Source organism: Salmo salar, chromosome 16 (genome assembly GCF_965601325.2).
Source record: "Salmo salar chromosome 16, fSalSal1, whole genome shotgun sequence".
In the NCBI taxonomy this organism is placed as follows: domain Eukaryota; kingdom Metazoa; phylum Chordata; class Actinopteri; order Salmoniformes; family Salmonidae; genus Salmo; species Salmo salar.
Window position 1 is genome coordinate 95007501 of NC_138306.1, and position 15500 is coordinate 95023000.

A 15500-nucleotide genomic window follows, 5' to 3' on the forward strand; every position below is an offset into this window, starting at 1 on the left:
AGAACAAGCACATGATGAAGAAGTGGATATGTCAGCTGTGGGACTTCTGACAAAACATAAAACACGAAGAATATTCCTTTTAGAACACTGTCACCGAGTCATATAAAAAAAAAAGTCGGTAGTTTTGTGTTCAGCATGGCTTTCAAAAAGATCACAGGCGTGCGGGGTGATTGCCGTGGAAAATACATGAAGAAGAAGCAACATTAAGGCGCACGCAGTTGGCTTTGGCAGAATGTGCCTCGGAGCGTTCCTTCCGTATTATTGCGCTCGCGCAGTTACAGTAACATTAACACTTAACAACATGCAGAAGCCCGGGCATAGAAAGAGCATAAGAAAAGGAAGATTATTTAAAAAATAAATTAAAAAATAATAAAAAAGCAGAAGTTTTGGGTTTCATTTACCTGTGGAGCTTGCAGACAGGCTCTCCTTATTGCTTCCGAGCTAGAATGCAGAGTGGTGTATTTGTGTTCAGGTAAGCTCGGATGCATGGCGAAGTGTGGCTGTTTGCTATTCATTGACATCATCTTTGCGACTGTTTTCCCTATTAAAAGACTAAGGGGCTAAAATTGACGCAATGGAAAGATGTAGTAGCCTAGTCATAGACAGTGGTCCAGTAATGATGCAAAACAGCCGGATCTGCCTTGAGCACGAAGATCACACAGTCAGAGATGCCTGCAGTCTCCCAGGCCGACGCACTTATCTTCCGTCTACTGTTCCCACTGGCTGCCGAGAGGGATGAGAGAAGGGGCTCTTTACACCTGAGTGTCTCAGATCTCGTCAAGCGGAGCTCGGTTTCTCTCGCGAGACATGGTGCATGAACATTGCAGCCAGCCAGCCCTGTCAGATAACAAGGGAACAGCTTCACAGCAGTAGTTGTTAACTGGAGGAGGAGAGGTAGACCGGCGCGGTGCGGGTGTTTTATTCAGGGCTCTCAGACGGACACGCATCGAACACCTGTAGCTCGAGCTTGGATGTTTTGTTCAATTTGAAAGTCTGATATTTGGTTATTTATGTTTTTCGTTCATAGGAATTCACATCATTTTTTATTTTTTTTGTCGTTGCAATATTCACTGTCATCTTTTTTTTGTCAGACAACTGATTTAATTTGCTTCACAGACATCATTTAAAAAAAAATATTCAACAAAGGCTATTCCAAGTCATATCCTACTGACGTACGTATCCCTCATTAAGACAATGCGTTCTATTCTGATCCTTTAAAAATATTTCTTAAAAGGAAAAAAAACTAATTGCAACGTTGAAATGGAATAAAACGGTGAATACGACAATAAAATGGTGCGAGACCGGAAATGATATCATAGGCCTGTAGTCGAGTTCATGATGCAGATCAATGATTTGATGAAGTGTTGGAAGCATTTGTCCAAACGGCCCTGAATCAAGATTTCAATTTGAAAGGAGACCACGACAGTCACTTAGTTTATTGAAATATTGAATTGATATGAGCAGAAGGGTTGTAAATTAGAGTAAGGTGATTATCCGACAATACAACACCGGAGTAATATCTCGCGTCGCCCTCGGGATTGCAACTCTCCTAAATGCGGAGGGGAGAGAGAGAGAGAGACAGAGACATAGAGAGAGAGAGAGAGAGAGAGAGAGAGAGAGAGACACACAGACACAGACAGACAGACAGAGAGAGACAGACAGACAGACAGACAGAGAAAGACAGAGAGAGACAGAGAGAGAGACAGAGAGAGAGAGAGAGAAGTCTGTCTACCCTCTGACTTCTCCGGACGAAATAGCCTAAATATTTCAATAGCAAATTCTTGGTGCATGAACAGTGCAGCCAGTTTAATTCTAACCAAAATGAATACTGATGCGTCAAATTCATATGAATTCATCTAGATTCATATCTATAGCCAAATATTGTATTCCAAAACTAAATATGTTCTCAGCATTCAAGCTACAATAGAGGAAATCAAATTACATTTTTTTGTGACCAGCTCTGAACTTCAGAAGTTACTTTAAAATGTTTTTGTCGCAGCACATCGAAGGTGGGCCTAAATCCGAACATTGAATGACCACACACGAGAAGTGGTGCATGTAAAATGGCTCCCTATTCCGGGCGACACAGTGCCCACGCTGCTCTATATTAACCCCTAGACGCCATGAGTCCCTCCCTCCCTTCCTCAACCTTTATCATTAACACCCGCCAGATAAACACTAAACAAATTGATTTAATATCACCATCGTAACCTTGTACACAGTCTTTACCAAATTAAATTAATCCACAATGAATTAACACTTCATTTATTCAAAACGACTTGCAGAAACAGGTTGAGCCCAATAAAATTTTCATGCCGTGATTAGAGGTAGGCAATGAGAAATTCTACATGAAAAACCGTAACATTTGCATAATAAATAAGGGGTCTGGTGCCCCGCTTGGAAGGTAAGAGAGGCTCAGCTGGGTGGGAGGTCTTTGTAGGAGTGAAGTATGTGTGTTCTGGTCTGTTACTGTGTATTTACAGTTAGCTTCAGGGGATAGACAGACAGACAGGATGGGATACAGAAAGACAGGATGGAATACAGACAGACAAGATGATCTTCAGGGGATACAGACAGACAGGATGGGCTTCAGGGGATACAGACAGGATGGGCTTCAGGGGATACAGACAGACAGATGGGATACAGATGGGATGAGCTTCAGGGGATACAGACACGATGAGCTTCAGGGGATACGGGGGAAATATGATGAGCATTAGCTAGGTAACAGCAACAGTGAAGAGGCGACTGGACAGAGGAACTCTGCCTAGAAGGCCAGCATCCCGGAGTCGCCTCATCACAGTTGACGTTGAGCCTGGTGTTTTGTGGGTACTATTTAATGAAGCTGCCAGTTGAGGACTTGGGAGTCGTCTGTTTCTCAAACTAGACACTCTAATGTACTTGTCCTCTTGCTCCGTTGTGCACCGGGGCCTCCCACTCCTCTTTCTATTCTGGTTAGAGCCAGTTTGCGCTGTTCTGTGAAGGGAGTAGTTACACAGCGTTGAACGAGATCTTCAGTTTCTTGGCAATTTCTCGCATGGAATATCCTTCATTTCTCAGAACAAGAATAGACTGACGATTTTCAGAAGAAAGTTCGTTGTTTCTGGCCATTTTAAACCAGTAATCGAACCCACAAATGCTGATGCTCCAGATACTCAACTAGTCTAAAGAAGGCCATTTTTATTGCTTATTTAAATCAGAACAACAGTTCTCAGTCATGCTAACATAATTGCACAAGAGTTTTCTAATGATCAATTAGCCTTTTAAAATTATAAACTTGGATTAGCTAACGCAACGTGCCATTGGAACACAGGAGAGATGGTTGCTGATAATGGGCCTCTGTACTCCTATGTAGATAATCCATTAAAATCTGCAGTTTCTGGCAACAATAGTCGTTTACAACATTAACAATGTCTACAATATTTCTGATCAATTTGATGTTATTTTAAATGGACAAAAAAAAAAAGGTGATTTTCTTTTAAAAAAACAAGGACATTTCAAAGAGACCCCAAACTTTTGAACGGTAGTGTAGGTCTATAGCTAGATAACATGAATAGTTCCAACAGTGTGTAAAGTGTAGATTGGTGACAGTCATTCTCAAAACAGTGAATATTTTTTTTAATTACACCATCAAATTAAGTTTTGTTTGTTGTAATAAATTGGTCTACAAATTCCACAAAATTTACTGAAAATAACAGTTTTATTTTCAGGAATAATTTGATGCCATTACACACACATACACACATAAGCAACAGTTTGAAAGAAGCAGTTAGCATTAGCAACAGTTTGAAAGAAGCAGTTAGCATTAGCAACAGTTTGAAAGAAGCAGTTAGCATTAGAAACAGTTTGAATGAAGCAGTTAGCATTAGAAACAGTTTGAATGAAGCAGTTAGCATTAGCAACAGTTTGAATGAAGCAGTTAGCATTAGCAACAGTTTGAATGAAGCCGTTAGCATTAGCAACAGTTTGAATGAAGCAGTTAGCATTAGCAACAGTTTGAATGAAGCTGTTAGCATTAGCAACACAAGACTGCAATCATTATGCTAAATGGTACCCTATTCCTCACATAACGAACTACTGTTGACCAGCCCCCCCCCCCCCGTAAGGACTCCGGTATAAAGTAGTGCACTATATAGGGAATAACATGACACTTGGGACTAAGACACAGTAAAGAAGGGAGCCTGGTCCCAGATTCTACCAGGGCATCGCGTCACACAGTTCCATAAGGAGCTGGCTAGAGATCAGAAACAGACTGACGCCCAGGCTAGTCTACAGTGACTGGGGGGGGCCATGTTAACTCCCATCACATAAACTTAGAATGTTTGGAGGGACTGCCGACGTTAAAAGGACTGTGAGACTTCCGTTTGGTCGCCTGACAAGGAGTCACCGTGCTCTTCTCCCTCACAGCGTCTCCTCCAGGTCTATCTGCTGAGCAGCAGCCAGAAGAGACGTCATGGTCCTCATGGTGGTGGTTGGCTGAGGCCTGCCAGGCCGACGGTCCTCCTGGTCCTGTCCGGGTCTCTGTTAAGGGGTCAAACAGCAGGTCGAAGGACAGTTCATCAGTCTGAGAGGGGTCAGAGAGGTGTCCCTGTCCTGCCTGTTCTCTAGCAGGCCCCGTAGAGTCTAGGAGACTGTGGTCGCCGCTGCCAGCGTCTCTCCCAGAGGAGGATCCAGACCCGCTTCCCGTCGTCGTGGACGTGGCTGCTAGAGAAGCTGCCCGAGACTCTGACACAGTGACTGGAATGGAAGATGTTCCCTTTATCCCGCACGCCAAGTCAAAACCCTCAGCCTCGGTCTGTCCACCTCGGTCCTGCTCAGAGTCAGGATCCAGGAAGAGTTCAGAGCAGCCCTCCGCCTCAGGTACCAGGGTCACATCCAGTCTGAGGTCAAGGGTCAAGTCCGGTGTTTCGGCAGAAGTCAGGGAGGAAGCCAGGGACAGGTGTGACCCTGCCGAGCTGCAGCTCTCTGGCCCCTCCAGCATCATAGAGTCCAGCTCAGAGATCTTATCCAGGTAGGCTGCGTCCATGGAGGCTTCGCTGGACATGGGGTCCGTCTCGTCCTCCGTCAGATTGTGGGACGTGGTGACTCCCGCGGTTGGGTTTCTCTCGCTGTGTCCCGACCCTGAAGACGTGTTGAGATGCTGCTCCTCCTCCTCCTCTCCATTGTGATTGGGTGACGTCACAGAGGTCACAGAGGTCATATCAGAAGCCTCGTGGCTCTGCCAGGCTGCAGCCCAGAACAACGGCTCGGTGGCGACGGAAAGTCCCGACTTGGCTACGTTACTGGAAGACACACCGTTGGACAACTGAGTAGTGAGACCGGACCGTTTAGTTGCTACAGTGGAGGCACTGTTGCTACTGCTGGGTGTTACACTGTCCTCAAAACTGAGTCTCCTTAGATAGGTCACAGCCTTATAACCAAGCTTCTTGTCTTCACCAACACTGGGACTCTTCAGACTGAGGGAGCGGAAGGCAGAGGAGGGAGTGGACAGCTGGAAGAGGTCAGAGGGAACGATGGTGTCAATACGATCGGTTTCTATAGAGTCTTTGTGTCCGGCGAGCGTCACGTCGAAACCTCTCCGGTGGTCCCGGAACGCCTCGGAGCCGGAGGAGGCGTTGAGCTCCATGGCGTTAGAGGTTTCCAGGAGGTAGCTGTGGTGAGCGGACAGCGTCTTGGACTCTCCCTCCAGACTGGTGCAGACCTTCTCTATATCACTCAGACTTCTCGTCATGGCACTGATCCTCTGATAGTGGACCCTGGTCTCGGCTTCACCCTCCCCAGAGGAGATGCTCTCTGGACGGGCGTCGGTGTGGCTCTGGGGTGCCTCTCTCGGGTTTCTCTGGAGCCCCTCCGCTCCTCCTCCACTCCGGGCCTCCAGTTCTTCTATGTACTGGTCGCTACGCTCCAGAGCTTTCTTCAGGTGGTCCACATCTCTTTCGTACTGATGAATCTTAGCTTCCAACGCTGCTACCGTGTACCTGCCAAACCTGAGGGGGGTGGTTCAGAGCAGAAAGATGGGGAGTTAGAATTTAATTTGAGAGCATATAATGATATTTTGGGGGGGTAAAAACAATACATATAAAATCAAACTATATGTGCATTTTAACCCAGATGCTAACCACTGGAAAGTATTCATTTAAACGAGGTCCTGAGGGAACAGAATGTTACCATGAAGTACACCAAGGGGGGACACAGGGCAAATAGTGGATCATATCAATGTGATTACAGATGGATTTTAGTACATCTCACCACTGATAAACAGTCAGAAATATGGAGATACTGTATCCGTAGACAGACACATACAAAATGGATTCCGGATAAAATATATATATTTTTTAACTCTTGAACAAAACCCAAATTCTTTTGAGAACCAGAATAGAAAGAAATAGATTACCATCCCAGCTGAACTGAAACCCCTCCAGAACATTCCCCCCAGTAGTCCATTACCATCCCAGCTGAACTGAAACCCCTCCAGAACATTCCCCCCAGTAGTCCATTACCATCCCAGCTGAAACCCCTCCAGAACATTCCCCCCAGTAGTCCATTACCATCCCAGCTGAAACCACTCCAGAACATTCCCCCCAGTAGTCCATTACCATCCCAGCTGAACTGAAACCCCTCCAGAACATTCCCCCCAGTAGTCCATTACCATCCCAGCTGAACTGAAACCCCTCCAGAACATTCCCTCCAGTAGTCCATTACCATCCCAGCTGAAACCCCTCCAGAACATTCCCCCCAGTAGTCCATTACCATCCCAGCTGAAACCCCTCCAGAACATTCCCCCCAGTAGTCCATTACCATCCCAGCTGAAACCACTCCAGAACATTCCCCCCAGTAGTCCATTACCATCCCAGCTGAACTGAAACCAGTCCAGAACATTCCCCCCAGTAGTCCATTACCATCCCAGCTGAAACCACTCCAGAACATTCCACCCAGTAGTCCATTACCATCCCAGCTGAAACCACTCCAGAACATTCCACCCAGTAGTCCATTACCATCCCAGCTGAAACCCCTCCATAACATTCCACCCAGTAGTCCATTACCATCCCGGCTGAACTGAAACCATTCCAGAACATTCCCCCCAGTAGTCCATTACCATCCCAGCTGAACTGAAACCACTCCAGAACATTCCACCCAGTAGTCCATTACCATCCCAGCTGAAACCAGTCCAGAACATTCCCCCCAGTAGTCCATTACCATCCCAGCTGAAACCAGTCCAGAACATTCCCCCCAGTAGTCCATTACCATCCCAGCTGAAACCAGTCCAGAACATTCCCCCCAGTAGTCCATTACCATCCCAGCTGAAACCAGTCCAGAACATTCCCCCCAGTAGTCCAGTACCATCCCAGCTGAACTGAAACCAGTCCAGAACATTCCCCCCAGTAGTCCATTACCATCCCAGCTGAAACCCCTCCAGAACATTCCCCCCAGTAGTCCATTACCATCCCAGCTGAAACCAGTCCAGAACATTCCCCCCAGTAGTCCATTACCATCCCAGCTGAAACCCCTCCAGAACATTCCCCCCAGTAGTCCATTACCATCCCAGCTGAAACCAGTCCAGAACATTCCATAATACACACAACAGTAAAACATAGGACCAGTCAGTACGTACTTCTGAGGAGATCTACTGGCAACTTCCGCTTTCAACCTCACGTTCTCCTGGACCAGGTCAATAGTCTGACACCGTAAGATCTTGTTAGCCTTGAGTAGAGGAACACAACTTTTTTTATTACAAAATATATATATTCTATTACATTCTGGAACTGCACGAATTTCAGACATTATTTTGGTCAGTTACTTTGTGTATTGATAAAAAAAATGATTGATCGTAATGAGTTAGGTGCAATAGCTTCCTCAATAGATGGATCATATTCACCAATACCTCTTTCAGTTTCTCCACATCCAGTTTGATCCGGTTGTAACCGTCTGTCGCTGCTCTCAGCTTGTTGCTCCAGTCTTCCACAACGCTGGGCTCTAGACCCCGGTCTTCTCTCCGACTGGCTGTTACAGTACAGGGATCTAGTACGGTCTTCAGCTGGGACTCCAAGCTCTGGTTCTTGTTCCTCAGATCTTCATTCTCTTTGAGGAGACCTTCCATTTCATCCTGAATGATTAAAAAAAAAAAAAAAAAAGACAAGACGTCCCACCGTAGAATTACATATAGAAGTCACATAGTGATTCAGAGGAATCCTCGGCGGCGTCGCGAGAGGAATCCTCGGCGGCGAGAGGAATCCTCGGCGGCGTCGCGAGAGGAATCCTCGGCGGCGTCGCGAGATGATCTCTGATGTAGGCTAGGGGTTCTCAAACTGGGGGCCGCTGAATTATTCAGAATTTGTTAAAAAATAATAAAAAATTATAACAAATTTAAATACATTTTGTCCGAAGTATACGTGGAATAAGTGTAAATGTCAAAATGTCTAGAATTGCAGGATATTAGCATTAAAGCTGCAACCACAAAATCTCTCTGCCCCATCATTAAACTACAATTAAATTACAATTAAATTCCAAATACCTCTTCCCCTACTGCATTTATTTATTTTGCTCCTTTGCACCCCAGTTTTTCTACTTTGCACACTCATCTACTGTGAAATCTACCATTCCAGTGTTTTAATTGCTATATTGTATTTACTTCGCCACCATGGCCTATTTATTGCCTTTACCTCCCTTATCTCACCTCATTTGCTCACTTTGTATATAGACTTATTGTTCTACTGTATTATTGACTGTATGTTTGTTTTACTCCATGTGTAACTCTGTGTTGTTGTATGTTGTCGAACTGCTTTGCTTTATCTTGGCCAGGTCGCAGTTGTAAATGAGAACTTGTTCTCAACTGGCCTACCTGGTTAAATAAAGGACTTGTTCTCAACTGGCCTACCTGGTTAAATAAAGGACTTGTTCTCAACTAGCCTACCTGGTTAAATAAAGGACTTGTTCTCAACTGGCCTACCTGGTTAAATAAAGGATGAAGTAAAACAAATAAAATGATGAAATGTGTTGTATCGCAGAAAATTAGCTACAAAAACTCTCTCTCCGATGCCAAGAGGTCTTTAAGATGTTATCAGACGAATCAGGGCCCGAGCCAAAGTCATAGTAAAACTCCTTGTATGCTAATTTTTTTTTTTTATCTCACTCAAGTTTAAAAGGGGGCCCCAGATGAATTTTCTATCACAAAAGGGGGCCCCAGCCCCAAAAAAGAGAAACCCTGGTGTAGGCTACAAGGTGCTTTCAGAAAGTATTTGGGACCCTTGACTTTCTCCACATCTTGTTACGTTACAGCCTTATTCTAGAATAGATTAAATTGTTATTTTTCCTCATCAATCTACACACAATACCCCCATAACGACATCACAACATCCCATAACGACATTACAATACCCCCATAACGACATCACAACATCCCATAACGACATTACAATACCCCCATAACGACATCACAACACCCCATAACGACATTACAATACCCCCATAACGACATCACAACATCCCATAACGACATCACAATACCCCCATAACGACATCACAACATCCCATAACGACATCACAATACCCCCATAACGACATCACAACATCCCATAACGACATTACAATACCCCCATAACGACATCACAACATCCCATAACGACATCACAATACCCCATAACGACATCACAATACCCCATAACGACATCCCATAACGACATCACAATACCCCCATAACGACATCACAATACCCCCATAACGACATCACAATATCCCATAACGACATCACAACATCCCATAACGACATCACAATACCCCCATAACGACATTACAATATCCCACAATGAGAAAGCAAAAACAGGTTTTTAGAATTGTTTGCAAATGTATTAAAAAACAACTGAAATATCACATTTACATAAGCATTCAGACCCTTTACTCAGTACCTTTGGCAATGATTACAGCCTTCTTGGGTATGACGGTACAAGCTTGGCACACCTGTATTTGGGGAGTTTCTCCAATTGTTCTCTGCAGAACCTCTCAAGCTCTGTCAGGTTGGATGGGGAGCGTCGCTGCACAGCTATTTTCAGGTCTCTCCAGAGATGTTTGATCAGGTTCATGTCCGGGCTCTGGCTGGGCCACTCAAGGACATTTAGAGACTTGACCCGAAGCCACTCCTGCGTTGTCTTGGTTTTGTGCTCAGGGTCGTTGTCCTGTTGGAAGGTGAACCTTCGCCCCAGTCTGAGGTCCTGAGTGCTCTGGAGCAGGTTTTCATCAAGGATCTCTGTACTTTGTCCCGTTCATCTTTCCCTCGATCCTGACTAGTCTCCCAGTCCCTGCCACTGAAAAACATCCCCACAGCATGATGCTGCCACCACCATGCTTCACCATAGGGATGGTATTGGCCAGGTGATGAACAGTGCTTGGTACCCTTCCCCAGATCTGGGCCTCGACACAATCCTGTCTCGGAGCTCTACAGACAATTCCTTCGACCTCATGGCTTGGTTTTTGCTCTGACATGCACTGTCGACTGTGGGACCTTATATAGACAGGTGTGTGCTTTTCAAAATCATGTCCAATCTTATTGAATTTACCCCAGGTGGACTCCAATCAAGTTGTAGAAACATCTCAAGGATGATCAATGGAAACAGGATGCACCTGAGCTCAATTTCTAGTCTCATAGGGTCTGAATACTTATGTAAATAAGGTATAATTTTTTTTCTTTATAAATTTACAAACATTTAAAAAAAAAGGTTCTCTCTTTGTCACTATGGGGTATTATATGTAGATTTATGAGGGGGAAAATGAATTTAAAACCATTTTAGAATAAGGCTGTAACATAACAAAATGTGGAAAAAGTGAAGGGGTCTGAACACTTTCCGAATGCTCTTTATGTCAAACTGCTAGAGGGGGCAACAGATAAAGGAAACCCTAAAACAGACTACAGTTTAAACATGCAGCATATGTAGCTTACTTCATATTCCCTCAACAGAAGCTCTCCCCTGGTCTTTCGGAGGTGTTTCTTCACAGAATAGCTCTCGTTGGACTCGCTCTCATTTGTCCCTCCTAAAAAATAAAAATAAATAAAAAAATAAAAAAGGACATTTACATTTTAGTCATTTTAGCAGACGCTCTTATCCAGAGCGACTTACAGTAGTGAACGCATACATTTCATACATTTTTTTTTCTGTGCTGGCCCCCCGTGGGAATCGAACCCACAACCCTGGCGTTGCAAACACCATGCTCTACCAACTGAGCTACAGGGAAGACCACAGTAGGAAATCAGTTCACTAACAAAGAATTGGAACTCTGCCACCTTTAATTACTGGCGACATCAACAGTTGCCACAAAAATGCTTTACAGGTACCCAGCCTAGTCTAGACCCCAAACAGTAAGTACTACAGCAACAGGTAAAAACCTCCCTAGAAGGAAGAAACTGTGAGAGCAACCAGACTCCTCTCCTCTCTTCTGATTCATATTATCCAGATAACCTGGTAGACATTATTATCCAGAGATAACCTGGTTGGCATTATTATCCAGAGATAACCTGGTAGACATTATTACGCAGAGATAACCTGGTAGACATTATTATCCAGAGATAACCTGGTTGACATTATTATCCAGATAACCTGGTAGACATTATTATCCAGGGATAACCTGGTTGGCATTATTATCCAGAGATAACCTGGATGACATTATTATCCAGAGATAACCTGGTTGACATTATTATCCAGATAACCTGGTAGACATTATTATCCAGATAACCTGGTAGACATTATTATCCAGAGATAACCTGGTTGACATTATTATCCAGAGATAACCTGGTTGACATTATTATCCAGAGATAACCTGGTTGGCATTATTATCCAGAGATAACCTGGTAGACATTATTATCCAGAGATAACCTGGTTGACATTATTATCCAGGGATAACCTGGTTGACATTATTATCCAGGGATAACCTGGTAGACATTATTATCCAGAGATAACCTGGTAGACATTATTATCCAGAGATAACCTGGTTGGCATTATTATCCAGGGATAACCTGGTTGACATTATTATCCAGATAACCTGGTTGGCATTATTATCCAGAGATAACCTGGTTGACATTATTATCCAGGGATAACCTGGTTGACATTATTATCCAGAGATAACCTGGTAGACATTATTACCCAGAGATAACCTGGTAGACATTATTACGCAGAGATAACCTGGTAGACATTATTACCCAGAGATAACCTGGTTGACATTATTATCCAGAGATAACCTGGTTGACATTATTATCCAGAGATAACCTGGTTGACATTATTATCCAGAGATAACCTGGTTGACATTATTATCCAGAGATAACCTGGTAGACATTATTATCCAGATAACCTGGTAGACATTATTATCCAGATAACCTGGTAGACATTATTATCCAGATAACCTGGTAGACATTATTATCCAGATAACCTGGTAGACATTATTATCCAGATAACCTGGTAGACATTATTATCCAGATAACCTGGTAGACATTATTATCCAGATAACCTGGTAGACATTATTATCCAGATAACCTGGTAGACATTATTATCCAGAGATAACCTGGTAGACATTATTATCCAGATAACCTGGTAGACATTATTATCCAGATAACCTGGTAGACATTATTATCCAGATAACCTGGTAGACATTATTATCCAGATAACCTGGTAGACATTATTATCCAGATAACCTGGTAGACATTATTATCCAGATAACCTGGTAGACATTATTATCCAGATAACCTGGTAGACATTATTATCCAGATAACCTGGTAGACATTATTATCCAGAGATAACCTGGTTGGCATTATTATCCAGAGATAACCTGGTTGACATTATTATCCAGGGATAACCTGGTAGACATTATTATCCAGGGATAACCTGGTAGACATTATTATCCAGGGATAACCTGGTAGACATTATTATCCAGAGATAACCTGGTAGACATTATTATCCAGGGATAACCTGGTTGACATTATTATCCAGGGATAACCTGGTAGACATTATTATCCAGAGATAACCTGGTAGACATTATTATCCAGAGATAACCTGGTTGACATTATTATCCAGAGATAACCTGGTAGACATTATTATCCAGAGATAACCTGGTAGACATTATTATCCAGAGATAACCTGGTTGACATTATTATCCAGAGATAACCTGGTTGACATTATTATCCAGAGATAACCTGGTTGACATTATTATCCAGAGATAACCTGGTTGACATTATTATCCAGAGATAACCTGGTAGACATTATTATCCAGAGATAACCTGGTAGACATTATTATCCAGAGATAACCTGGTAGACATTATTATCCAGAGATAACCTGGTTGGCATTATTATCCAGAGATAACCTGGTTGACATTATTATCCAGATAACCTGGTTGGCATTATTATCCAGAGATAACCTGGTTGACATTATTATCCAGATAACCTGGTAGACATTATTATCCAGATAACCTGGTAGACATTATTATCCAGATAACCTGGTAGACATTATTATCCAGAGATAACCTGGTTGGCATTATTATCCAGAGATAACCTGGTTGACATTATTATCCAGGGATAACCTGGTAGACATTATTATCCAGGGATAACCTGGTTGACATTATTATCCAGGGATAACCTGGTAGACATTATTATCCAGAGATAACCTGGTAGACATTATTATCCAGAGATAACCTGGTAGACATTATTATCCAGAGATAACCTGGTTGGCATTATTATCCAGAGATAACCTGGTTGACATTATTATCCAGGGATAACCTGGTAGACATTATTATCCAGGGATAACCTGGTTGACATTATTATCCAGATAACCTGGTTGACATTATTATCCAGAGATAACCTGGTTGACATTATTACGCAGAGATAACCTGGTAGACATTATTATCCAGAGATAACCTGGTTGACATTATTATCCAGGGATAACCTGGTTGACATTATTATCCAGGGATAACCTGGTTGACATTATTATCCAGAGATAACCTGGTAGACATTATTACGCAGAGATAACCTGGTAGACATTATTACCCAGAGATAACCTGGTTGACATTATTATCCAGAGATAACCTGGTTGACATTATTATCCAGAGATAACCTGGTTGACATATTATCCAGAGATAACCTGGTTCACATTATTATCCAGAGATAACCTGGTTGACATATTTTGCAGTAGCTATTAGGCCATTACTCGTACCTATAATTTGTCTGCACGGGTTCTCTGAGGTGATGGGAACTCGGCATGAAGGACATTGACTCGCCTTCTTCAACCAAATGTCCATGCAGCAAGAACAGAACACGTGGTTATTGGCACAGATGACGGGCTGGCGGACCTGCAGACAGCAATGTTAAAAAGAAAGATTGGTTATTTTAATGATCGATTGCAATACAACTATCCGTGCATTGTAGGGCACTGAGCTATTGTGAGATGAATCAAGAAGAGTTAAAATATAGTTAATATTTGGCATTGCAAAGCTTTCCTACTAAATTGCACCAAGATGCTAGCTAGCTAAACTAACAACACATGACATGATCTGCAGCCGCCGACCAGAAGTGGTCGATGTAATTAGTCAACAAATGTGTAGCGAACTAGCCATCCACAGACAAATATGAGTAGCTAATCGTTCAAAAGGTTCAAAATGTACATCACTTACTAAACGAATATTTACTAGGCAAGGAAGCCAACGTTAGCTAAGTTGGCTAATCAACAGCTAACTAGCATAGCTAGCATTTCTGTCTACGTAAACGGTTGCATTGGCTAAACACGTTGTTCCAAAACGAAATGCACAACAAAATATAAACTGAATTACCTTTCCAAGGCAGATCTGGCATGATATGGGTAAAGTTAGAGAAAGAGTCACGTTTTGAAAGTTGTTTGCCATTGTTTTTGCTCAAGAGTTTCGGCGAGAAACTATAACAACAAAAAAACAAACACTCCTCGGACAAAAAGCACCGCCTTCAAAAAAAACACATAACTACGGAAAGCCAAGTGGTAGAAAATGTACCGCTGCTCTGCTTTGCGTTTCAAAGACAGACAGACGACATCACAGTTCAGGACAATAGACAGCACCTGTGCTTTTCAACCTCAGACAGGACAGACATGGGGATATTGGTTTTTCATTAACATTTTCAACTTTTTAAAATGTTTTTTTTTTTTTAAATAACAGAATTATTAAAAAAACTAAATCTATTTCCACTCTGCAGTCCAAAAAATCTGGTAAAACTTCTCTCAAATCCAACTCCCCAGAATTTGCAGAGTCTATACTCCTCAAACTCAACTCTGGACCTTGAAGCCAGTTCCACTGCATTTTTTACATTGTTCCCCTCTAATCAGGGACTGATTTAGACCTGGGACCAGGGGCGAAAATCTGATATCAACTTTGGAGGGGACAATTACATGAAATTTTCTCAAGAGCAATTCCTGAGGGGGACACCAAAAGTAGTGCTGTAACACATAGCCTACATTGTAATATGGTAAATGTATATTGAGGAACCAAAGAAATAAGGTGTTTGCCG

General features: G+C 42.9%; 2 protein-coding genes across 2 annotated transcripts in view; both read right to left on the bottom strand.

Moving 5' to 3' along the window:
• The window catches only part of LOC106575006 (POU domain, class 4, transcription factor 1), a 2365-nt gene extending 1600 nt beyond the window's left edge, over positions 1-765 (bottom strand). Inside the window, exon 1 of the mRNA XM_014151134.3 lies at positions 402-765. Within this exon, the coding sequence (XP_014006609.1) occupies positions 402-524 (123 nt within the window). The 5' untranslated portion in view covers positions 525-765. The remainder of the gene's footprint in view (positions 1-401) is intronic.
• A 2913-nt stretch (positions 766-3678) lies between these two features.
• On the bottom strand, positions 3679-14986 carry LOC145861162 (uncharacterized). The gene is made up of 6 exons (XM_082963182.1): positions 14795-14986; positions 14182-14317; positions 10928-11019; positions 7880-8101; positions 7610-7698; positions 3679-5984 (listed from the first exon to the last, which is right to left on the bottom strand). The coding sequence occupies exons 1-6, from the start codon at positions 14864-14866 to the stop codon at positions 4301-4303; spliced, it is 2295 nt and encodes a 764-aa protein (XP_082819308.1). The 5' UTR covers positions 14867-14986; the 3' UTR covers positions 3679-4300.
• Between the last annotated feature and the right edge of the window lie 514 nt (positions 14987-15500).